Consider the following 25,729-nt stretch of genomic DNA (forward strand, 5'->3'; position numbering starts at 1 on the left):
CAGGCTCAGGCATGGCTTCCTGGGGAGGAAAGAAGTGGACTGACTGTGATGGTCAGTCACTAGTGTGGGATTTTTCTCACTGGAACTACAACAGAAATTGAGTCTTACTCCAGGACTCCAGCTTTCTTGAAACAACTTTAGGGTTCTCCTTTGGGTATCTTCCAGACAATCTTGGGAAGTACCCTAGGACCCACAGGCTGGGCTGTCAACCTCTGTACATTGGTGACTAGTAGAGACTCATGTTAACTTTTCTTTATTAGAAAAAAAAATTGTGAGGTTAGTCAATTTAAAAAGAAGGGTGGGAAGGTAGAGGCAGGGGGTTCTCCGGGAGTTCAAGGCAAGCCTGGTTTACATATCAAGTTCTGGTTTGGCCAGGGCTACATATTAAGACTCTGTCTTAAAACAAAATCAAAGGAGAGGAAAGGGTTATCTTTACCCACAGTTTCAGAGGTCTCCATCCTGGCTATTGGGCCCTGTTTCTTTGGGCTTGTGAGGGCAGAGGTTATCAAAGTAGGAGTGGATGATGGACAAGGCCTGATCACTCATGAGAGGAAGCAGAAAGGCAGAGAGACAAAGAAAGTGGCGTTGACGATCTCCTTCTTTAGACCACACGTGCAATGGCTCAGTTTCAATGTACCTGTAAGCCCCTCCCCCAAAAGTTGTACTCTGTCCAGTAGCAACACATGGTGGCAGCAACGTTCTCAACTCACGGTGCCTTTGGAGACATTCAAAATCTGGGCCATTGCAAGACGCAGAGTGGGGAGACTGGGTCGTCTCACCTCTGTGCTTTAGTTTCAGTTGTCACTGCCAGGAAATATAACCAGCGCTTACCCTCCATTATGTCTCAAGGCCAGGAAAAAAGAAGTTAGGGGACATGGTCACACATGTGACTTGAACGCAGAAGCAGTGTGATCAAGAGTGTGAGCCGGTGTTAGATTCATAGTGAGTTGGACGTCAGTCTGAGCCACATCGAGAGATTGTCACAAGAAAACAGCAAGCACTAGAGGTTTAACTCAGGGGCAGAGCACTGGCCTAGACTCCATCTTGCCAAGGACCAGTCTCAGTTTGGAGAGGGGTCCCTGAGAGGATGGGTATCTGGGAACAGTGAAACAAATGACTTGAAGTCAAATTGTGGGTTACAAGCTAATGGCCTGTGTTCTGCTTGAGACAGATTGCTCTTTCTCAAGACAGCTTTCTCTTGCTGCTCTAAAAACTTTCTGGATAACTCATCTCTTGCAGGCCAAAAGCCCAGTCTTATATTTACATATCAATTCAGTTATTACCCTAGCCTCCATTTTTAGTATCTTATGAATCAGCATCCCATGTCCCCAGCCCCTTGATTCTCAGAAAGAGACAGCAAACATATTTTTTTAAAAAACAGATTGCCAAAGAATTCAGAGACCTGCCTGTCTTGGTTAGGCACAGATGATAAGCTATCCTGAAATTACTGTTCTAACTACTCTTAGGCCTGGACCTAAACTCCCCCTGTCCCAGGCTGACCTTGAATTTGGGAATCTGCCTGCCTTTGTAAGCATAAACAAAAAGATTAGGTGGGTGGGATCTTGCCATGCAATCACCAGTCTCTTAAGTCTCTTTATCGCCTTCCTTATTATCTTTCTGACAAGGTGGCTCCCAGTGCAGCTGCCTCTGTTACTTCAGATCCGTGAAACTCCTTATACAATTCATATTGCATCCTTAAATTTTGCATAGTTGAGAAATGATATCTTTTTGAATTCATGTTTTTAGAGTTATTTCCCACAGCCTTAAAGGCTGCCCGAAGGTCTCTCAGCATTTACCATTTTGCTGAGACATTAGCCACACTCTCACCTCCAGGGCTCATGCTGTCTCTGACTATCACGGAGTCACTGGCCTTTGTAGAGAGGACATTGCTCCAAAGGAGGAACATTGTATGTGTGTGTGTGTGTGTGTGTGTGTGTGTGTGTGTGTGTGTGTGTGTGTGTGTGTGTGTGTGAGACTTGGCACCATCTCTAGCACCAGGGTGGAATGGGGGGGGGAGATTTATGGTAAATCATACAGAAAATGGACATCACTGACCACTCTGCCGTGGTCTCTACTCTTATAGTCAAATCTTGACTGACAGCAGACCAGTTGTGGTCCAGTGGAATAGGCGCTCAGTGATCTGTTCCCAGGCTGACAGAAGATTTTCTATGAGCTGCTCTCTGTTCTTTGTGTGTGCATTTTTCTCAGTTTCCAACTCTTTGGGTGGGAAAACCTAGATATGCTGCTTTGATTCTGCCTCAGGGTCACAGAAGAGCAAGAGGAAGGGCTTTATGGACGAACCCAACGGCGACATCATGTGCGTGATGCTGAAGCGAGATCCACTTCTTGGCTTTGGTAAGGGGGCTCCGTCAAGGTGAGGCCCAGGCTTTTCTCAGCAGAGGGAGAATGACACCATTCTTTCCTTTGAATTTTTCACTCTCCCAACCCAGACACTTCTCTCCTATCTTGAATTTTTTCAACAATTCTTTCCATTTTTCCTTTCCTTTAATGCCCCAGGAAACCGCTAAGACTATTGGGAAGAAGGATTCTTTGCAGGCACTGATGTGTGTCTAAGCACAGAATCACACGCCCACCACACATACGCAGACAAATCTTGTACCGACCTTTCTGCAGTTTAAGTAGGTTCTTAGGAATGTAGAGGAGTAGGTGATCTTTCTCGTCTTCAATTAATAATCACAATTTCAAACCCTTAGACTGTGTAAGATATGGAAACAGAGTGTTTGGTTAGGAATCATCTTCCCTAGGACTGGGGCGATGGCTCAGTTGATAAAATGCTTGCCATGCTCATGTGAAGCCAGAGCTCAGATCCCCAGTACCCACATAAAAAAGTTGGGTGTATGGGTGCTGTGCTTGCAAAACCTGGTACTCAGGAAACGGAGGGTTTCCACCAGCAAGCTGGCTATTTAGACTGAATTCAGGGGGCCATTCACTGAGAAAAAAATAAAAAAAAAAAAGTGGAAGGGCTGAAACCCAGATGACACAAACCTGGTACTCGCCGGACAACCATCACCCAGTCTCAGGGGCTATCTGATACTGAATTTTTTTTTTTTTTCACTGAGCTGGGGACCAAACCCAAAGGGAAGGGCCTTGAAACCCAGGCAAGTGCCTACCACTGAGCTAAATCCAACCCACGGGATCTGATACCTTCTTCAGGCCTCCACAGGCATTGCGCACATGGGACACAGACACACGTGCAAATACCCATAAACACGTGTGAAAGAATGTATGAAGCGATAAACAAAGCGGAGAGGAATCCAGGAAGACATCTGACATAAAACTCTGAGCTCTGCATGCATGTGCACACACATGCATGTGAACCCGCGTGCATGCGAAGCACATACAACGCACAGATGGGTGCAGGCTACCCAGACTCCCGTCACAAAGCCAGCCTGTGCTGGTGGGCTGCAGTTCTAACCTTAGCTGTGGATGGCGGAGGGCACAGTCCGCTTTCCCCTGGCGTCCCACTGAGGTGAAGTTACCAGCACCATGTAGCTGCATGAGCCACAGTCATTCTCGTCTTATCCCTAAATGCCATCTTGATTACAGGTTTTGTCATTTATGAGGGAGAAGACGGAGAGCAATCAAAGACTGGCATTTTCATATCTTCCCTTATACCTGGGGGACCAGCAGAGAGAGCTAAAAAGATCAAACCAGGTACACCCTAAGTTAAATTGCCTGAGACGTCTTAAGGTACCACTTTTCCGGTTTCCTCGCTGGGGTTATTGAGCTCTCTCCCCTCCTCCCTCCCTCCCTCCCTCCCTCCCTCCCTCCCTACCCCGCTCTCTCTCCAGGAGGGAAGATACTAGCCTTGAATCACATCAGCATGGAGGGCTTCACATTCAACATGGCTGTTAAAATGATCCAGAATTCTCCTGACGACATAGAACTAATCATTTCTCAGCCAAAAGGTTCGTTTCATCTTACTTTGGACAATGGATCCGTCTCCCCTGTTATCACCTTGAGCACAGCATGCAAAGCTCTATGTAGTTTTTCCGTGTCGCTCTCCGCATGCATGGCCATGGCTTGTAAGCGGGCAACACAGTGGCATGAATCAGTAGGCTCTGCAGTGGCAGGGGTGAGCGTGGTCCCATAATTGCCTGTCTCCCCAAAAGGCAGCAACCTCTTCATTTTTATGGCTGGATATACCCATCATCATGTTTGTGTTTCTGCCCACCCTCGCATGATAGGGAGGAAATTCCTCTCCTCCTCCTCCTCCTCCTCCTCCTCCTCCTCCTCCTCCTCCTCCTCCTCCTCCTCCTCCTCCTCCTTCTCTGATAAGAAATTGCCAGTTTCTCGACACTTCACAATTAAGGAAATTCTTTTTTAATTAATTTATTTGCTTTACATCCCAATCATAGCTTCGTAACCTTACCTCCCTCCTCTCCTCCCAGTTCCTCCCTCTCACCTCACCTCCCCGACATCCTCAGGGAAGGAATTCTTATCGACACTCAAGTCCAAGATTTCTAAAGCTGAGCTCGGGTGGAGCAGTTGCGTAGGTGTCTGGAAAAGAGAATAAACTTGTCCCCAGGCTGCTTCTGCACCGCAGGCACAGTATTCTTACGGTGTAGCCACAGATCAGCTCCTAAATTCCTAGTTGAAAAAGGTTGTTTTCTTCATCTTCTGACTTAAAGAACAACAGCTAAGCAACAAGTGCATAGGACAAAGAATAATACTGTGTTTACTTGGGGCATTTTGGTGGGGTTCTTGAAAGAAGGGACAGAGGGAGGCTGCTCACTAAGGACCCCACATTGGAGGCTTCCCCTTCACTCTGGTTACTACTGATGCTTTTTGGGTTGGTGATTGTGTAACTTACATGAGGTGGCCTGCAAACTCAGGCTCATCTCTAAATGCAGGCATCACAGCTGCTCTTGGAAATCCAGTTTCACCCTTGCACAGGCTGTCACCAAGTAGCTGTCTCTTACCCTCACTGCAGGTAGTGTCACTAGGGTCTTTCACAATGCCTGGGGGCCAGCCCCAGCACTCCCATCATGCTGACCTCAAGGCCACTGTCTCTCTGGGATGTTACAGCCCCAACACCTCTTTCTGAGGCAGGTCAGTAATTTTGGCATTTCCCTCCACATTCTCCACCTTGAGGGCACTCAGTTCACTTTCTATGTTGTCAGGAAATGAACAAGATGGGCAAATCACAATTCAGTGAGGCCCAAGGGCAGCCTACTATAGTGGTCAAGATGTTGGAAATTGGTATCCAAAATCTAGGGCACTCTGACGGGGTTCAGTTTTGCGGTTCCAGACAACAGGTGCATTCGCTGTCTGGGAGTTCAGTGCCATCTCTGTGCGGTGGCCCAGTTCCTTGTGGGGAACATGACTCTGATACAATAGCTGCTTCTCCTGAGCTGATCCATTGCCGGAGAAAGACATCAGTGGTGGCCTTCTGTTACGGCAGCTGCTCCAGACTGGGCATTAGGAGCCAGCAGCTAACAGCTATCACGAGCAGCTATGAACAGTTATTGCTATCTGAGCTGTAATCAGCTGTAAAAGGTCAGGTTTCCCTAGAGGAAGGGAACCAAAAGAATGAAATATATATATATATATATATATATATATATTACAGAAGGGGATTTTTTTTATTTTTCAAAAAGACTGACTTAAATGGTGCAGGATGGGTAGCACAGTAGTGGGTGCCTGCTCTGGAGAGGCTGAGGACGGTAGCTGCTTCATGCACAAGGCTGGATGCCCTAGCTATCCCGTGTGGCACTGAGAGCCTTGAAGATTCCTGGGAAGCTGCTGGTCTTCGGACCACACTGCTAAGGATAGATATCCAGAAGCAACAGAAGATCCAGCAAGAGAGCTGTGCTTCTCGCAAGGTCAGAAGGTGCTGCCCACTCTGAGGAGAGGCTTCCTGGAAACGCCCTCACTGACCTGATACGTCTCTTAGCGGATTATAGATCCTATCAAGCTGCTAATCACCATTAACCACCGCCGCTCCTAGCTTATCCTTCTGGTACAGGGGGCACAGTTGGACAGTGTGGCTTTTCAGGTCTCAAGTCCCATCTCCTGCTTAATGAGGGCATGGAAGAAAGTGGATGGATGTTTGCAATACTGCCCCACGGATAGTGACAGTGAAGTATGTGAGGAAAATAATCAGGACCATGGCTGAACCATGAGACTGAACTTCTATCCTCCCCACTCACTCGATACCACAGAGTCTCAGATCTGGAACACTCAAGACCAAATTTATTTATTTATTTATTTATTTATTTATTTATTTATTTAATTTTTTTGGTTCTTTTTTTCGGAGCTGGGGACCGAACCCAGGGCCTTGCGCTTCCTAGGCAAGCGCTCTACCACTGAGCTAAATCCCCAACCCCAAGACCAAATTTATTAAGTCAAACTGATCCGATAATTGAGCATAGGCACTTACTTCCCTGGGCGCTAGTCAGCTGTGTCACAGTAGTCAATCCACACGTGTGTTCCCACCTCCAGGTCTCACGGAACTCTGTTATGCTTGCCTTTCTCCGATACACACCTGTTGAGCCATTAACATGAGCACATTAAGTACAATTGCTGATGCACACACACGCCTTTATGTACACACACAGAATCTTCAGTCTAAGAATAATCTGTTTCACCAATCCTGCAATATTACGCTGCTGACATATTCTGATATGAAGAAATCAAAGGCCAGCTATGTTGGTTACCTTACTCCAGGGTCTACTTACTTATCCACATCTCACGCTCTTTGATGTATTCTGTGCCGGTTGGAGGAAGAAGGGATTCATGGCCAGCCTTCACTTAGAGGTGCCAATAGCCAGGTGCCACCAAGTACACCCTTAATAATACTGCATGTTTAGTCAAAGATCAGGGTTAAGAGAAGCCCCACATATTGAACATGGGATTTGTGACAAAGTAGTTCATCTGTTCAATTTAATTAATTAACTGATCTGATTCTAATTAAACTGAGATGACAGTTTCCTGGTAGCCTGTTGTGAAGATGGAAAGAACTCATCACCCTCCCCTCCCTCTCCTTCCCCTCCTCTCCCTTCTCCTCCTCTTTCCCTTTCTCTTTTCTTCTCCTCCCCCGTCCCTGCCCTGTCCCAATCACATAAACAGCAGGAGCCCCTGCTCCCATGTTTTCATAACTGGGCCACACGAGTGACTTCTACTTGTTTCCAATCACATCTAGAACCTTCCCTTTCTCTACTCTAGATTTGACATTCTCTCTGAAATGCTAAGCTCACAGCGTCCTCCACAACTGTCAACGTTCTCCATGTCACTCAAGGAAACGTCTGTGTCTCGTGTAGGATGCGAGCGATCTTCCAGCCTCTCCAAACATTAACTTCTTGGCTTGACTTTTGTAGGTGTTTGTGGGAACATCCCCAGTGAAGATAAGAACAGCACGGCAAGTTCTGGCACATTCTGTACAGACATCCTGAGCGACAGGTGCCGGGGGCGACAGTCAGCACACACACAGGACCAGGACAGAAATGTCAGAGGACCAGAAATGGTTCAGGTGCAGAGCTCACCACCCAGGCATGGGCCTCACCCTCCCCTCTAGTAGATACTTATCTTCTTGGTCTACATCCCAGACTCTGGAAGAAAAGGAATAGGATGTGGAGTGCAGTGGTGCTCCCATGTCCTGGTCCCCGTGTTATTGATGTGTGACGTCAAACAGCTATAAGCTGGCAGCATGGGAGGAAGCAGAGCTACTGACATGGATGCCAGGGCTCAGCCTAGAGCCTCTAGTGTCCCTACTCATTTATTAGAGCTGGTTCTGATCACGAGAACATGAGGGAATTGATTGGCACTGAGGACAAGGCATGGGCCACTGGCTGTCTTGTAGTCTTGACTTCTAATGGGTCCTTGAGCTGGTAACTAAATTTCATGCTTACTATTCCCAATGGAATAAGCATGTCACTGGCCCTGTGCTGGCACAGGTAGTCATCCCTTCAGTGACGAGCAGAGCACTTCCCAGCATTCTGCAGAATGACTTCCTGGTTTCCATCAGCCATTTGTCCTTCTCAACTCCAGGCTCAGAGCAGCTTCAGCAACTGCTGCTTCTACCTTAGGTGCTTAGCTGTTTTCTCTAAAAACTGCCAGGACGTTTCGAAGAGGTCTGGTATGAACGCTCCTCCCTAGCCCAAACTGTGCGTGCTTATACTTTCTTGCTCTTTGGGGGATTCTGGTTTAAACAGTTAAGTTGTTTGTGTCTCCCATATTTCTCTTGTGGAAGTAGAAGGATGACGTCTGACCACAAGAACCTCCAAGATGGATCCTGTGCTCAGCATTGGTCAGATGTTTGGATCTGTTACTTTGACGTGGGTTGGGGGAAGTTGTGCTTGAGCCTATACTAAGCCAAAGCATCCCAGTGGTTTGGCATCTTGTGAACTGCCACCAGGGGAGGACTAGCCATGCGTATCCATAGGACATATTGTTTCCACCAGGTGGGGCCCACTGCTTCCTCTGGACTCAGTTCTTTCAACCATGCACTTATTCTTTCATTTCACAAACGGTTGCCAACCACTGCCTATGCACTGGGCTCTGGTGAAATGCTAACACAGCAAAGAACACAACAGACAGTTCTCATACTCACAGTCCAGAGAAGCATGCTGTACCAATATGTAGAAGGAATCTTTTCTCCCCATTTACTGGACATGGTCCTTGTAACAAAGACATAGTGACAAGAGAGGAGCATATATATATGCTTTATAGAAGATTTTGTGAGAAAATGAAGACCCAAAGGCACAGTTAAATGCAAGTGTGGTCTATAGGAAGTTTGGTGTAAATGGAGAAGAGTGGAGAAATGTGATTAGGTAGAAAGCAGGAGCCAACTGGATGGCATTTAGTGAGGCAGTTCTCTGTGTCCCCAACCCTTAGTCTTTGGAGCTAAAGATGCAGCTTCCTCTGGGCACAGAGGAAGTATTCCTCACACAAGGACCTTATATCTCACTCAGGGAAAATCCTTGGTTTCAATGATAGGCTTTGGGTTAGGAGGACCAGAGAAGGCCAGTGACCTGTCCACTCGGGCTCTCTACAGGCGCCTTAATCTCAGGAGTGTCTGCGTGCTGAGTGCATTGACTATGATGTAGCAGTTCTGAACCCAAGCGGCAAGGCCTGGCCTACAGTAGGTCTCTGTTCTTGCCAGAGTCTTCTCGGTTGGCCGTGATGCTCATTTCGATGGCTCAGGCAGGATGAGCTGGATGTAGCTGGACTTGGAGGCTCATTCCCATAATACTAACATTTGGAAGGCTGAGCCAGAAGATTGCCACACATATGAGGCCAGCTTGATCTACACAGCAAGTTCAAGTCTCAGCTGGATCACATAGTGAGAATTTGCCTTAGACAAAATCAACCAATCAGTCAATCAATCAAACCAACAAAAGCTGAATGTAGAGAGTCAGTGGAGAATAATGATGATGACAAGAGTCACCCGCCTGGGTGTCCACCTATCCTGGGCACTTTATATAAGTGATCTCATGAAAGCTCTGTGATGTAGTTCTGTGACATAGTTATAACAGTCACCCCACACACCCCCTTACTGTTTTACCTGGGCACAAGGAGGACAAATTTGTGCTAAAGCATCCGGGGAGTTAGTGGCAGATCTGAGACTGGAATCTATAGAGTTGGACCCCAGCACAGAAACTGTGTTCTCAGGCTGCTCGTTAGAACGCTCCCTTTGGTGGGAAAGAGCAGAGAAGGCTCTGTGTTTGTAGTGGGCAACCTGCAAGCTTGTTTTAGGGGTAGTCGATGGGGGACTGAACAGCTATAGGACTATACCAGCTAGGCTCTTCTGGATCACGTGTTCAGCTCTGTGGCCGGGCGACAGGGACAGCAAGGGGACATTTTCTATCTAGCTCCACATATCGTGTTGGAATCCAGATGTGCCCATGGGCTTATGTTTCAGCCACACCTGGCTTCACATTTCAGTTCTTCTCCATACTAGCTGCATCCATGCGATGATACCGCCTTCATCACACCCACATGAACTTATTATCACAACACTTATCAGTTATCTGATTGGGGATCTCCTTGCTAAACACCTCAAGCGCCTTAGACAATATTAAACATTGGCAGGTGGCTCTTCTCATGGACTCCAGCAACTTGCCTAGGACTGCCACGTCCTCAACCCCCTTCCTGTTGCCATAGCAAAACGAGTGAATTACAAACAATGGTTTATTTGGATCACGGTTTGGTGACTGGGAAGTCCCAGGTCGAGGAACCACATCTGAGGAAGGTTACTGTGATTCACAAGGCTTGTGCCTTCAAGACCTAATCCCTGTGCAAGTTTTATCTCTTAGTGTTGTATTAGTAGTAACTAAACTTAAGGATGTTCAGAGGAGATGCTCAAACATCAGATGTGTGATGGATGATGCATAGATGCATCATCCTAGACATAATAAGTGCTCAATAAATGTCTTGTGCATAGTGGAACGGATGAACAAATCTTACATAGTTATTGTCACAAGTACCAAAGAAATTGCCCGGTGCGTGGTATGATCTTCTTCATAAAGCCTTCAACTATTGAAAAACCAGCCGTAGCATGACCAGTATTGCCAGGAATGGTGGGAGATCCTCCTGAGGATTGCTTTTGCTTCAAGAAGTTGCTCTGTGACTGGTAGGCAGCATGCTGCACTGGGCTGGCATTGTGTGTTGAATGATCCGGGAGCACCTGAACAGCTTCAGTTCGGACATGAAAGTTCGCAAAGGAAGTGCAGACAGGAGGAACCCACATTAATTCATCCCCTGCCATGTGCTGGCCCATTCATAGTCACAGTTAGGAGGCACTATTAGAGTCCAGTTCTGTGGGTTAGGAATGGAGGAAAGACCCTCTGAGAGGGTCATGTAAGGTCACGTGGAAAGGAATTGAAGAGGCTGGAGACATCTATCTATGCTCATGCTGTGTCTGGGTGCAAGGCTGCTAGCCTCTAGTAACGTGTGAGAGCTAAGCATCACAGACGTAGAGCAGGTGTCTTATGACTCCGTTTTCCCATTTGTTTCCTTGTAGCAGGGCGCTGGTTCTTGTCCTCCATCCCCTCTGGATGCTGGTGAAATCTACTTCGTGGAGCTGGTTAAAGAAGATGGAACGCTTGGATTCAGCGTCACTGTGAGACTTCCTAGGCTACTGGGAAAACAATAAAATGGCGGCCATCCAGAGCCTTGGGTGGCATTTCAGTCTGACAGTGTGCTCACTGTCCTTAAGTGCACATTGTATGTGAGGGTTAAACTGAGATTTTTGTGGGTAATTAGAATTCAAAGAGTTCTGTGGGACTCAGAGGAACTTGAGGTTGTGCTTTGGACAGGTTCTAAGGAAGAGCAGCAGTAGAAGGGGCTAATGTGAGGGAAACTGGGTGAATTAGTCTGGCTCCAAGCTCAAGCTTGGACAGTAAGGTAACTTTATGGATGGAAATCCGGGGTCAGTGGGTAACTCACTACCATTCTGAGCAGGGTAAATAAACTTGTGTTCCATTCTCAAGGGATCAGGACAAAGCTCCACCTTTGAGGTCTTTACCACGTCTGACCCTTTGCACTTGGCTTTTGAGCTCTCTCTGGTAGATGTCTAAGAAGGGCCATTCCCTTTGTAACTAGCCACCCAAGGGCATGAGAAATGGTGTCTACAAAAGTGGTGCACACAAATTCAGAGGTCCTAGTTTGGAAGACACTGATTGTGTTAGTGAACACCGACTATGACTCATTTAAGACCGTGGTACGGGGCTGGAGTTCAGTGGTGACACGTTGGAGTCAAAGAAACAGAATGGAATTTCCCAGCACTCAAGGCAGTGTCAAAAGCATTGGAAAAATCTCACAGGTGACCCAAGAGATAAGCAAATGGACAGCATGCTTTGTTTCCCTTGTGTGTCTACAGCTAGGAGCCTTGAACTGCTGAACCTCCAGCAGGTTCTTAACACCAGGAAGTAAGGCTCATGAGTCCATAGAGACAAAACAAGCTGGGACTAAGTATGGTCAATGTATTCTTGGCTTCATAAAACCATCCTATCACATGACACCAAACACAGCACTTTCTCATCTAAAAAACTTGCTAAAATTTAGATTATTCAGATATATGCGGCTGCATATGCCAAGAGGAGATTGGTGATTTCTTTTGACTCGTCAGAACACTAATTTTCTTTGAAGAATTCTCATTTCAAAAATAATTATTTGAAATGTCTCACTTAAGTCCAAATGCCTGCTGAACAAATAAAAGACGTTCAAACCCACGAACAGCTACTGGAGTACGCAAGCAAGTTAAAGGGAAACTTTAGAATTTATAACTGTCAGCTTGGCCAAATATAGATGTGAGACAGAAAGGGTACTGTCGTACCGAGCTGGTGGGGATGTGGATAATCACATGCACATTCACTTTGGGATGCAAGCTGACAATATCCACTGTAATGAAGAAAGTGCACACACCCGTGGGCCATAGACACAAAAGGGTGGATCCCATTAAGTAAGGCTGTTCATGGGAAGGCGTTGGATGCTGTGCTACTAACAGTGGCAAGTGCATTGAAGAGAATGAAAACCGATCAACCGAGCAAAGGTTGCATGCACTCTGCCACACAAGCACCGAAACCAAGCTGATGGCCCTAAGACAGGGGAGTCAGCACTAGCTCCGCCCACATGGAAGGGTTTCCACCGGGTGCTTGAGAGGAAGAAAGCCAGAAAACTGGCCATGGACTTCTATTTTGTGCAATACATAACCTAGCGCAGTTTGATTGGTCTGTGTTTGTTGATAAGACACAAAGACTACTAAAGAGAGTGAAATGAGCTTAAATCTGTTTCTCTGAGAAGGGAGAACTGCATTGTTCACGTGCAAGTTCAGTCCACTTTTCTAAGCCAACTGAGACTAGATAGGTAGAGGGTGAAAAGCCTGAGGTCTAGCAAGGAAGGCTAGGTAGGGTGTGAGGTCACAGCCGTAGCCAGACTGTGGGTGGATCAGAGGCCCTTTCCTGGTTGTTGGCCATTTAAAGGTTTTTGTTAGCATTACTAGAGACGTAGTTTCTGAGGAGTCTTGAATCTGTTGCCTAGACTTGCATTAGCCCATAGTGCCACTCATTAATTAGCTTTCCGCCTCTATAACAAACACCAGAAATATAATCAAATTACAAAGTGAGGTGGTTTTATTATGGCCTGCAGTTTTAGAAGTATCAATTCATGATTGGTAGTCTCCACCACTTTGGGACTGTGGTAGCTTATCCTGGTAGAAGGATGGGGTAGATAAAGCCACTCCCTCGTGACCAGGAAGTAAAGGAAAGAGGAAGAATGGAGTCTCATAATGTTCTTCATGTGTAAAGATTTCCCATGATGCTCCACCTCTAACAGGTTCTACTGCCTTCTAATAGCACCAGGCCAGGAGCTAAGATTTAGCAGTGGGCCTTTGAGGGATGGTCAAGATCCAGACTGAAGCAGAGCCATTCAGTCGACTGGGTTGGCTGTCCATTTTGAATTCTATATGATCATCCACCTGTGGAGGAAAGTAGAGAGAGGTTTATGAGCATACATCCCTTGTTACTGTGCTATTAGCAGTGAGGTAGAGGGAAGTAGAGGCAGGGAAGGAGTAAGAGACTGAACGAGAATGAAAAACACCATTGATAAAATACCTGCCTGTGTGTACGTCTAGCTAAGTAAAGCAAATCTTGAACTTTTAACTTGCAGGTTCATGCTCCATTGTCAAGTTAATAAAAGCAGAGCCAGCCATGGTGCACGTGCCTGTCACCCTACAGGAGAGGACCTGGGGCTATATAGAAAGACCCCCCGTCTCCAAAACAAAGTTTCAAGATAATTAGTTGTTTAAACTTATTTTTATTCCTGATTTTGTGTTCACAAACAAACATGCAAACATACCAGGTGTGCTGAACAGAAGAACACAAGTCCTGAATCCTCAGGACTGGCTACAGAGCACCCGCCCTGTGCCACCTGGAGCTTGATTTTGCCACTCAGCCTGTGTTGTTATGGTCTGTGTAAGCTTGACCTTCTCACTCCCTGGGGAAGAGTTTGGGCAAATGCTAAAGGCTCTTGGAGTGGGATAGACCACAGTTGGAAGAGATGGGTTGCCCTGTGAGGGAGGTGGGAGACACCCAAGAGGGGATGGATGGGTTGAGTATTGCTTTGTATTTTGTAGGGTGGCATTAATACAAGTGTACCTCATGGAGGAATCTATGTGAAATCTATCATTCCTGGAGGCCCAGCTGCCAAGGAAGGACAGATCCTGCAGGGTGAGGGACACTTCATGCTGGACGTTGTGCTTTCTGTGGTTTGGAACCCTGGTTGAGAGGATCAGCTCAGGCCTTGCTCATCTCAGCTCTAGAAACTTCTGTCTCCAGGGTTGGTTTCTTTGCCTGGGAAAAGGGGGGGGTTTCACCAGCCTCACCCTCCTGATAGATGGCACTGGTCTAACTAACGCTCATAACAAAACCAGGTAAAAGTTTTATGAGAAGCTGCTCGGAGAGAGCATTCCTTAGGACGATGGGGCTGTTGTTGGTGACCCACTTTAGCATGGGGGACAACATGAGCTGTGAGCTTTTCATGTACACTACCCTAGGAAACAGCACTGGCATGGGTGACTCCATTTTGTCTGGATTTTGTCTTGACTGCATTTTGTGAGCTTTCTGTCTACTCTCCCCTAGGAGACAGACTTTGTTGACCCCAGTTTGACCCAGGGACACCATGAGCTTTCTCTCTACCCTGGCTCATTTCTCATTGTTCTGAAGGAAATCGGTGACTTTTATTTTCCTCCAAAAGTGCCCTAATTAAACCAAAAGATATTATTTATTTCCTCTTGAATTCCAGGATTTCCAACACCAACTCTTGTCTTCCTGACCTTTTTTATTCTTTCTTTCTTTTTTTCAAATAGGAAACACCCTGGAGATACAAATTCTATCCCTGAGCAAGTTGAAAATGTTTTTTTTTTCATAGTTTCACAGGAAAACAGGAGGAAAGAAAAAGGCATTGAGGCCTGGCCTGGCCACACCGTGAGCCAATAATAGACAAGCTTTCATGTCCTTGCTCTGTCGTGCGCCCCAGGAACAGGCACAGGGCGATCAGAGAGGCAGCTAATACTGAGGCTCACGTAGGCTCTTGCTGAGCCCAGGGGCACCTGGCAGCTCTGCTTCCTGACCTCCAGGCAGGAGTCTTACAGGAGTTCTAGCGTCCCTGGGGGACAGGGAACATGGCTGTATTCCTTTCCCAGGTGACCGACTACTGCAGGTGGATGGAGTGAGTCTGTGTGGCCTTACTCACAAGCAGGCAGTGCAGTGTCTCAAGGGTCCTGGGCAGGTGAGTACACTGTTACTAGGGACCTTCGCTTACATCCAGGGCTTTCTAACACAACCTCGGAAGTTACAGTTACCTCTAGGTAGGAGCGAGGTAGCCAAGAAACAGAGTGGGATTTTTTAGTCTACCTTCCCCCTGCCCCCTTTTCACTCTTCATTTTAACAACGCTGCTTTTCTGTGAGAATGTGAAACTCAGGAGGTAGCAGACAGATGTTTCTAAAGTTGAAAACCTCACACCCTTTAAATAGCTCTGGAAAGCTACAGTCATTTGCTTTGACTTAGGCCTCAGACAGCAGAACAGAACTGAAGGAGAACAGAGGCTTCTGCAGGCTGGCACTGGCTGTACTCCTACCTCTGCCAGCCCCTTGAACAGGGCATACACCTGCACTCTGGCCCCGTCCCTTTCACACTTTGCCCACGGTGGCCCCGTGTTACTGTCTGTCACTCCAAGCTTACACCACCCATCGGGACCTGAGCTGGTTTGTTCTGGGTTTCTGTACACCAAGAGCTAGAGGTGTTCGTTGCGCTCCCAATCTATGTGACGCCCACAGGGCTCTGTCCTCTGCCTCACACAGGAGCTCTTTATTTGTTCCAGGATCCTGAACCTCATATCTCCACACTTTCTCTTAGTGATGAAAGAGTTAACAGGGAGAGGAAAGATTCCAAAGGTCTTCTTTTACCCAACTGTCAGGTCTAGGTGAAGTCTCTCCTCATTTCCCAAGAAGGACGCATAATTAATCAGCACTGTCTGTTTATCACACACATGGTTAGAGAAAATGCATCTGGATACTGTCACAGTGGCAAGTAGGAGTCACCGGTGTGGGGTCATGGGCCTCGTGCTAGATGACAACTGCAGCAGAAAGATGGAGTCAGGGTCAAAGTCCCCAAACGGAAGCTTGGCGTTTCTAGTAAGATCCATGCTGAGGCCCAGTCACTGCCTTCTGAACCGTTTTGGACAGTGAGAGCATAAGGTGCTGTGGGGAAGGATAAGAAATCAAACCAGAGAAAAAAATGGAGGAGGGTTGATCAGCCTGGGCCTGAGATGCCATTCCATGCTTCGAGGGTTCAGGCGATTGGAGATACTGGGGGCTTTTCACCGGTCATTGCGAGTTCAACGTTGTGTCTTAGACCAGTCTGTTAGTAGCTAAACTGGGAGTGAACCAAAGAAATGGAAATGGGCCAGCAAGCCAGGTGAGAGCTTACTGTCCTGCCCCTTGCAGTGGAGCTGGGGTGGAGAAGCTCTGAAAGAATTAGCTGTTGCTGGAGAATTCACAAGCTTTAAACCAAACGAGATGGATGACCTCAAGTGTTGCCCCTGAGAGGCTAGTAGGGGGATGACCTCATGTTCTGGAGGAGCATATACAAGAGGAAGGATGTTTTAAGCAGAATGAGGAAGGGGAGGGGCTAGCGAGGGAGGGAGGGGAAAGGCAAGCTTGCTACTGAGTGTGCTGACACAGGAACACACGTTACCTTCAACGACACTGTTTACAATTGCATCTGCATCCCAGGAAGAGCTAGACTGGAGATTTGGATTTGAGAATGAAATGAAGCAACTCATCGGAGGCACCAGAAACTGAAGAAGCATCTGCCGTTGCCGTGCGACGTGTAAACTGAGTTTGTCCCCTCATCCTTCTAGGTGGCACAGCTGGTCTTAGAGAGAAGAGGCCCCAGGGCTGCACCACAGTGTCCTTCTGCTGATGACAGGATGGGAGAGGTGCACATGGCTGTTTCCCTGGTAACGGCCAAGCCTGGAAGACCTGCGAGCCGTGTCTCAGTGACAGACGGTAAGAGGAGAGAGTGGAGTGTTACCGTTGTCATATCGTCCGATGCTGCTTTGGAATTGTCATGTCAAAGGGGAAAAGCAGGGAGGCTTCCTCGGGGCTAAAACAATATGCCGGCAGTGTGAGTCGTGATCCTCATCAAAAATGACTACCACCAAGAGTTCTGCTCCCACGCCTTGTGCGGTTTCCCGATCACCTGCCTGAATATTAATGTTTGCACATAAACGTTTAGGGATGAAGTTGGCATGAAGGGTCAGGAATTTTCAGATACAATTGATTGCACGTTCCAGCCAGGCACATGTAACAAAGCCGTCCTAGGACTGATTAGGCAGACAGGAAGACAAGGCCACCAGGAACCTAGCCTTATTAGTAGCATCTTTTAAAAGGCCAAAGCAATGACTAGCCTAGAGGGACATATTGCATCTCTTAATGGCTTGTACATCTATGTCGTTTTATTTCCTGCTAGGAAAGGCCTGTTTCCATGGAGCATCATGGGTTGGCTCTTAGCCATATCCCTCCCTTCCCTTAGGGAGTTTTATGGCCCTGCTATAGGAGGGATGCATGGTGGTGCCATCATCCTTAAATCAGTTCTGACTGTTTCCCCCTTACGTCTTCTGTGCACTCGAATGGTGCATTTGAACAATGAGCCCAACACTGAGCAGTAGAGGCCGGGGTTGGCAATGCAGACCGGATATGCCTGTGCCATGGACCTCATCCTTGGCTTCAGCTGTTTTAACTCTTGCTCCAGTGAAAAGTCACAAGCCAAGGCTCTGCCACTTTGCTCACTGGCTACCTTCTAAGTTAGAAGATAAACCAGGAGAAGACCAGAGGCTTCTTTTGGTTACCCTTTGGCTACCAGACTCTAGATGCCCAAGGCTGTGTTCATCTCTGGAATCCGGAAGTGACTGGTTTATGGTCCGTGTACATGGCTAAGCAGAAAGGCAGTTAGAGCATTCTCCGGAGTACAGTGTCACTGTCCCCATGATCCATTTAGTAAAATTTCATGCTGCAAGTAATAAAACACCATTGAGATCCTACATCGGAATCTGGATGTGACAAGTTTTACTTGGTGCTGGAAGCAGATGGTGTGTGTCTAAATCCCCATCCTTACTTACAAATTTAGTTGTTTATATTTAAACATGTAGTATGTCAGTTGTCACGTGCGTCTGGCTGTCGAACACTTGAAATGTGGCAATCCAAATGGGTAGAATGCACAGGAGTGCAAAGACATACTCAGTAAGAAGAATGAAGACAGGCTCGATCATCTTTTCTGTTGATTCCACATCGATGTGGTAGTAATGTAGACATCCCGACAGTCTCACATAGCATACTGAGGGTGTGAAAGTCACACTCTTCAAAAGAGACCGTGCTTTGAGCTGGAGTCTCTCATTGAGATCCTGGGAAGTGGTGGTGGGATGTGGCTTAGTAACACAGTTGCCAGGGGAAACTGCAGCGGGCTGTGTTGCTAAGCTAGGATGTTGGGAAGGTTAGGTCCATTCAATGCATTCTCAACACAGCCTTTCCATCTTGCATGGGATTCGCCAGGATGTTATCCCCCTGTAAACCAAGGAACATCTGTATTGACTAAAATATGGTACATAATTTAATCTTACCTGTTTCCTTTCATTTTTAAAGCACATAGGTACTTGAAAGGTTTGAAAGGACCTTTATGGTTTCTATTTACTACTTAGATTCTATCTGTGGGCAGCGCTGGCTTGTAATGTGTGTGCACTGGACTCCATCGTCAAAGATAGCACATGAAATATTCATCTCCACGATGACTCACAGGTCAAGGCTGGCCAGTTGCAACACACTGAAGGGTCTGTCTCCATGAACGCTCATGTTAACAGGTCCTAAGTTCGAAGTCAAACTGAAGAAGAATAGCAGTGGTTTGGGATTCAGCTTCGTGCAGATGGAGAGAGGAAACCACATCCATGTGAAGAGTGACCTTGTAAGGATTAAGAGGCTCTTTCCTGGACAGCCAGCTGAAGAACACGGAGCCATTGCAGCTGGTGACATTATCTTGGCAGTGAATGGAAAGCCCATCGAAGGCCTTGCTTTCCAGGTGCTCAGAGCTGGGGGCGTGGGGGGCGGGGAGTACAACTTGGAATGCCTGCACAGACAAGCCTTGTCTCTTTGAAGGCTAGGTCCACAGAGAATACTCTGGAATCTACAACTGCATCTGGGCTCGGAGCCTATAGAAGGCAATCGACAGGGTGTACTCATATTTATTTTCTATCTGACCTTGAGTAGGTATGGCTTTTCAGCACGCCCCTCGGTGAGCTGAACAAGACACTTTACTTGTGTGCTGGCTAATGGTTTCTCTGAGAACATTCTGGGAGGTGATATGAAGCTGGAGGGACTGAAAAGGGCCCCTTCCAATCTCCTTGAGATTTGTCTGCTGAATTTATAGCTTTGCATGCAGAGGTATCATACAGAGATTGTCTCACCTGTAGTCAAAGAGACGAAGGGCCAGAGAGATGGCTGTCGGTAAGATCATGCTCTGTTTTACAGAGGGCCTGAGTTTGGTTCTTAGCACCTGTGTCCAGTAGCTCACAGCTTCCTGTAACTCCAGCTCCAGGGCATCTGATCCGTCTTTTGACCTCTACTGGTACCTGTACTCACATGTACACATTCACACACAGACATAGGCATACACAGAATTTTTTTTTCTTTTTCTTTTTTTTTTTTTTTTCGGTGCTGGGGACAGAACCCAGGGCCTTGCGTTTGCTAGTCAAGTGCTCTACCACTGAGCTAAATCCCCAACCCCACAGAATTAATAATAAAAGAAATATGAGAGTGAGGATGGGAGAGAGAGACAGAGAAACAGAGAGAGACAGAGACAGAGAGATTGACTTGTAGTACAAAATCCCAAGGAAATGTCATTGTTAGTTGGGGTACTGGCAGAAAATAGAGTCATTTGAAGAGACTTTAATAATGGTGTGGGCATGTTATTAGGAAGTTAGAGGTGAGGATCCTGATGTGGAGTGTAGCCACCCATCTTTCCAAAGTCAAAATAGAGTGGGAAGGAAAAGCTATTCAACTCAAGAGAGAGCGGGTACAAGGATTCCCTGGCATGACCTGAGGTCTTCACTGAGGGATGGAATCATCCTGTGATGACCCGGCAGAGGAAGCCGGGAGCCAACACCAACCTCCTTCTCTTCCAGTCAAGTCCATGAGGAGGCCTCATGCAGCCCAGATAGTGCAAGCCAAAGCAGGCTATTCCAGGGTGGGATAGGGAGGCTGTGAAGGTCCTGGAGCCGCACGGGATAGAGGTTTATTAGAGGCTTGCCAGGGAGCTCTATGAGGGGATATAGACAGGTGAGGAGATAGCTGGGCATCCTCAGAGGCCATGGTGCAATGGGAAAGACAGAGGCTGCAGAGGACAGAGGCTGGAAAGGAAAGAACAGGCTCTTGTGTACGTATTCACACACCAGGAAGAGGGACCGTGTGCCTTCTGCCACTGACAGCATGCCAGAGAAAACGGACTTTAAGACGGGAAATTTTGCTTTGGCTCCTAGCATCAGGGGTGTCGGTCAGTGATCATTTGATTCCACTGTCTATGGGGCTGTGGTGAAGCAAACTTTATGGTGGGGAGTGTGTGGCAAAGTGAAGCTTGTCTGCTCGTGACAACTGGGATGGAGAGACACACACAGAAAGACAGACAGACAGAGACAGAGAGACAAGGAGACAGATCCCATTCAAGGGTACAGCCCAATAACCCAATTGCATAGGTTCTACTTCCTGTAGATCCCATTATCCCCCCAAAAATCCATGAGTTGGGGACCCTCGCACGAGCCTTTGTAGGACATTCCACACATAAACTTGGAGAGTCCAATCTATAGCAGACCTGAGTAGTCGAGCGGACATTGTGGAGCAGCAGAGCCAGAGGGTCTCAAAGAGCATGATGCTGCCTCTTGTGGGACATTTGGTGAATCCTGAGACAATTGTGGTTACCACAACTGATACATTTTAGTTGACATTTTAGGATAGAGATAGGCTGAATATCCTTCAACATACAGGTCCTAACAAAGAATTATCTAGCCCAGAAGGTGGCCGAGGCGGGAGGTTGAAAGTTCCCGATGTAGATAGAAAAATGGGAATACACAGTCCCCTTGTGCCCCCAGGCAGTGAGCGGGTGGTTTGTATTGTGGAGGCTCAGGTTGTGTTGCAAAGATGAAAAGGGGTGAGATCAGTCGTGAGCGCGAGCGCAGTGTCAGGCAAATGCAGGCTCTGTGAGCTGCATGGTTGGGGTGGGGAGGGAGGTCAATCAGCAGGAGTGTGTTTTTGGAAGGATTATCCCTGGGCAGTGTAGAAGGAAACAAGCAGGGTCAAGAGGAAAGGCAAGGAGGGTAGATGAGGTCACTGCAGTTCCACAGGGTGCATCCCTAGGGCCTCAGCCTGTTTGGGAGGAGACCCCAAAGGCCTCTGTTGCATCAGGCTGTGAGATCTCAAGATGCTGCTCCTGGCTCTGGGATCCTGGGAGTTTGGGTGTTACCCTTACTGCATTGCTTTCCCAAGTTCTCTGGAGCCAAACACTAGATTAAGGTGGCTTCCTGGAGCAGCGGCAAATAGCACAAGGCAGCAGCCCCCAGTAAGGCAACCCCAGATATGACTGTGACTGTTTTTCTTGTAGGAGGTGCTCCATTTATTGCGCGGGGCTCCAGAGGAAGTGACGTTGCTCCTCTGCCGACCCCCTCCAGGGATACTGCCTGAGATGGAGCAGGGGTGGCAGGTAAGACATGGATCCTTTTTTCTCCTCACTGGCCCCGCCGGTCATTCATTTTTCAGTCTGATGGCCCTGAAATGCCCATCACTACTTTTAGGGGCCATAATAATAGCCCTTGTCATGGGGACAGGAAAAAGTATGGCCCTCCAGATCTAAGTGCACCCATTTTCCTCCCTATTCCTATTGTGATGATCATGGGGCCTCCTTATAGATGTGTAGAAAATGGTTAGACTCTGGTCACACAAGGAGGCTGTGTCCTTTGGCCTCCTGAGCACATAAACAAGGCAAGGAACTTCCTATACAAGTTTCCACACCAAGGGATAAAATGTATACCCATCCCACCTCCCAAAGCAGATGGGTGTGGCTGGTACAGAGATAGGGGCCACTGGGACCCTGAAATGTGAGGGCTTTACCTGGATGCTTATATTAGTCTGGTTCTCCCAAGAAACAGAGCAAAGGAGAGAGATAATGGATAGATGGACAGATGGATGGATGGACAAATGGATGGATGAAAGGATGGGTGGATGAATAGATGGATGGATGGGTGATAGATAGATAGATAGATAGATAGTTAGATAGATAGAGATAAGTAGGTAGACAGACAGACAGATGGGGTACTTATTGTAAGGAATTAACTTAAATAATTCTGGAGCTTGCCAGTGTAAACTCTACAAGGCCAATCAGCTGGTTTAACCTGCTCAGGAGATCTGGGAGGAAGTTCCGACTGTGGTCCACAGGGGAGCAGTTGGGTCAGAACAGCTGGAGAGGTGGCAGCATTTCAACACAGGTTCTGTATGGTGAGCGATGAGGTGTAGGTGGGATGGTAGCATGGAGGTAAACTTCCTTCTTTCTGATTGAAAGCTAGTCTACTCTCCAAGACTTCTGCTGATCGGATGTGGCTCCCCACAGCCTGCAGTATACTTGCTTTGCTCAAAGGCAAACCATACCTAAAAAATACTTATAGTGGTATCGATGGTGGTATTCAACCAAATATCTGGGTACTCCTGCCTAATGAAGTTGTCACATGAAATGGTCAGACACTGTTGGGGGCTCCCTGCTGGGTCTCTGGGGAATTGATTCTTTGACAGAGATTCGAGGACAGAGAGTCTATGTGCCTGGCCACCTGGAACATCACCTGGGTGGGTTAGGGAGCTGTCCATCACAGAATGAGGTCAGGGCACAGCCATAACAGGGATCTCAGCTGATCCCACAAAGAGCTCTGGAGCTGAGATGGCCTCTGGAACCTGTCCCACATTAGAGTGTGCACTGACCTAAGGCACAAACCCAAATGTTGACTGAAACATCCCTTGAGCTGAATGTAACTCCTGGGTGTGGGGAAGCATAGCTATGAGCCACAGAGTCTTTCCCAGAGCCCATGGAAAAGAAGCAATAGTTTCTGGTACCACAGAAAACAGAGGCGCTTTTAGGAATCCAGTAAAGAATTCTATCAGGCAGTTGTTTGTAGAGAACAAGTATGAGATCCAGGCTACAGGGGAAAAAAAAAGAAAAAAGAAACCATAACCAAAACCAAAACCAAACAAAATCCCCCAGAAAAACCAAAATGAGTTTGGAAGTTGCTAGTATGTAGACTTACATAAAGGTATGGAATGGTTGAATCCACCATCTCACTTGGGAACATGAAGAGCCCAGCACTGAGAGGTCTGGTATAGAGAGCTGAGGCTGAGGAGGAGGGGCAGGGGAGGAGGTGGAACCAGGAAGCAGTGTGTGTTTTGTACACAGAGTGTGAGTGAGGGTGCCCCTAAGCAGGGTGCACCAGTTTGAATGTGGTTGCTGAAAGCTAGAGAGAGGAAAGGTCAGGGAAGTGCCCTGTGGCTTTAGGAAGAGATAATCTACTAGAGACACATTTCTCTCAGAGGTCACCATGGAGCAGAGCAAAGGAGTGGATGGCTGGTGGGCTAACGGTGAATGGGGTGAGGGTACAAGCTGACCAGGAAGACTTCTGTGATGATGAGGACTCTTTGTTTTTATAAAAAGAAGATTTATTTATTTATTCCATGTGAGTACACGGTCACTTCCTTCCGACACACAAGAAGAGGGCATCAGATCCTATTGCAGATGGTTGTGAGCCACTACGTGGTTGCTGGGAATTGAACTCAGGATCTTAACCGCCGAGCCGTCTCTCTGGCCCAGTGGAGGACTCTTAACTAATGTATTGTTCTTGCTGTCAAGTGGTGATCACAGAGACGCTTACAACTCCATAGGTGGACATGCTGGTCTTTGACATCTCTTTTGAATAATTTTTTTATCAGCTTTAACATCTACCTGGTCAAGTGGTGATCGCAGGCTGTGGACGTGGGAGGAGGTTGTTGGGTGCTTGAGAAAGGTGGAAGATCGTCTGTGGGAAGGAGACCTGGTGCAGAGAAAGGTTCTCAGGAAGCCTTGAATGAACAGTGACATCTACTGCCACAGCCCTGGCACTGAGCAGGCCAGAGGCTTGGCAGCAGGGGGGAAGGCCACACAGTCTCACTGGGAACCCAAAGGAAGTTGTAGTAGGTGCAAGGCACAGAGGTTGAAGCTAGCGGAGAGGAGTGGCAGGAGGAAGCTGGGTATCTTTTTGTAAGAGGGTAACGTTGGGGTGGGGAGAGGCTGAGTCAAAGGGTAAGTGAGGACGTAGGTGTTGTGGATAACAAAAGGCACTGGAGATCACAGGCGAGATGTTGTGAGGACTGATGCCTGCAGGGAATGTCTGAGGCAGAGTGAGCGCAAGGGCTCGAGGAAGACTCAGGAGCTCTCCCAGGAGTGGGAGGAGTGTAACTCTTCTGTCTCTATTTTAAAAACCGCATCCATGTTAGATTTTCATTTTTATTGTGCTCTGCATAATAGACACAATCTCTCAGTGGGCGGCTGGTTTTGATTTATAATTTAAGTGCACATCTTTGTGGGTGTCCCTTTCTCTCGGTTGGGGGTATGCTGTCACAAAGGCTCACCCAAGGGAGGTTCCTTGGTGGCAGATGTGAAGCTTTCTCTGTTCAAGTGAGATCAGGGTTGGGACTTCAGACTTTTGATTTTTTTTGCTCTGCGAAGGAAGGAAGTTGGCTGTTGGGTAGAAATGCTGACCTAATTTTCAGGACAGTGTAAAATCCTAACTTCCATACAGTTCTAAAGATTAACACATGGGTAACCTACTCAAAGAGGGAACCAGGCCGATGTAAAAACTGATAAAAATGGTTCAAAAGAGAAGTGAAAGACCAGCATGTTCACTTCTGGAGTTATAAAACGTCCCTACTGTTATCAGCGAGGCTGGGATCAGACAAGAATGCCCTGTTATAAAGTGTAGAGTCTTCCAGTAAGACATGATTGTCTTGCTACAAAAAAAAAGTAGCCTCCCACTTTAAAAATCACAATAGGTCATTAAAAACAGAAGCTAAATGGCCACAGGGTTGCAGGCAGCAGATGGGAATTAAGCCATGAGAAGTGTTGAAGGGCTCAGGAAAGAGCCCTGTGCTAGGACTCAAGAGAAAGCTCTGATGATAGGCAAAGACAAACTTAAGAATTCTTATGAAAAAGAAGGATTTTTTTAATTTGTTGTTTCTCTCTCTCTTTCCTTTTATTGAAAATAGATTCCGTTCTCATACAATATACCCTGATTATGGTTTTCCCTCCCTCTACTCCTCCCAGTTCCTCCCCTCTTCCCTTCCCTCTGGAACCACTCCCATTCTGTCTCTCATTAGAAAAGAACAGGCTTCTAAGAGATAACAATCAAACATGGGAAATAAAATATAAGCGGAAGCAGAGTTGGCAGCCCAACATGAGGAAAAGAGTTCTGAGAACAGGTACAAGAGTCAGGGACCTACTCATTCTCACAGTCAAAAGTCACGTTAAAAACTCTAAGCTAGGGTTGGGGATTTAAGTGGTAGGCGCTTGCCTGAAGGCGCACCCTGGTTCGGTCCCCAGCTCCGAAAAAAAAAACCAAAAAAAAAAAAAACCTCTAAGCTAATAGTTATAATATATA

General features: G+C 47.1%; 1 protein-coding gene across 1 annotated transcript in view; it reads left to right on the forward strand.

Moving 5' to 3' along the window:
* Window positions 1-25,729, forward strand: part of Frmpd2 (FERM and PDZ domain containing 2) — a 79,190-nt gene that overhangs the window by 43,658 nt on the left and 9,803 nt on the right. Inside the window, exons 17-26 of the mRNA XM_032919361.1 lie at window positions 2,263-2,355; window positions 3,568-3,675; window positions 3,813-3,929; window positions 7,341-7,492; window positions 10,985-11,083; window positions 14,096-14,189; window positions 15,164-15,249; window positions 16,883-17,030; window positions 18,878-19,092; window positions 21,664-21,762. Of these exons, the coding sequence (XP_032775252.1) occupies window positions 2,263-2,355; window positions 3,568-3,675; window positions 3,813-3,929; window positions 7,341-7,492; window positions 10,985-11,083; window positions 14,096-14,189; window positions 15,164-15,249; window positions 16,883-17,030; window positions 18,878-19,092; window positions 21,664-21,762 (1,211 nt within the window). The remainder of the gene's footprint in view (window positions 1-2,262; window positions 2,356-3,567; window positions 3,676-3,812; window positions 3,930-7,340; window positions 7,493-10,984; window positions 11,084-14,095; window positions 14,190-15,163; window positions 15,250-16,882; window positions 17,031-18,877; window positions 19,093-21,663; window positions 21,763-25,729) is intronic.

The sequence above is a fragment of the Rattus rattus genome, chromosome 13 (assembly GCF_011064425.1).
Source record: "Rattus rattus isolate New Zealand chromosome 13, Rrattus_CSIRO_v1, whole genome shotgun sequence".
NCBI lineage: Eukaryota > Metazoa > Chordata > Mammalia > Rodentia > Muridae > Rattus > Rattus rattus.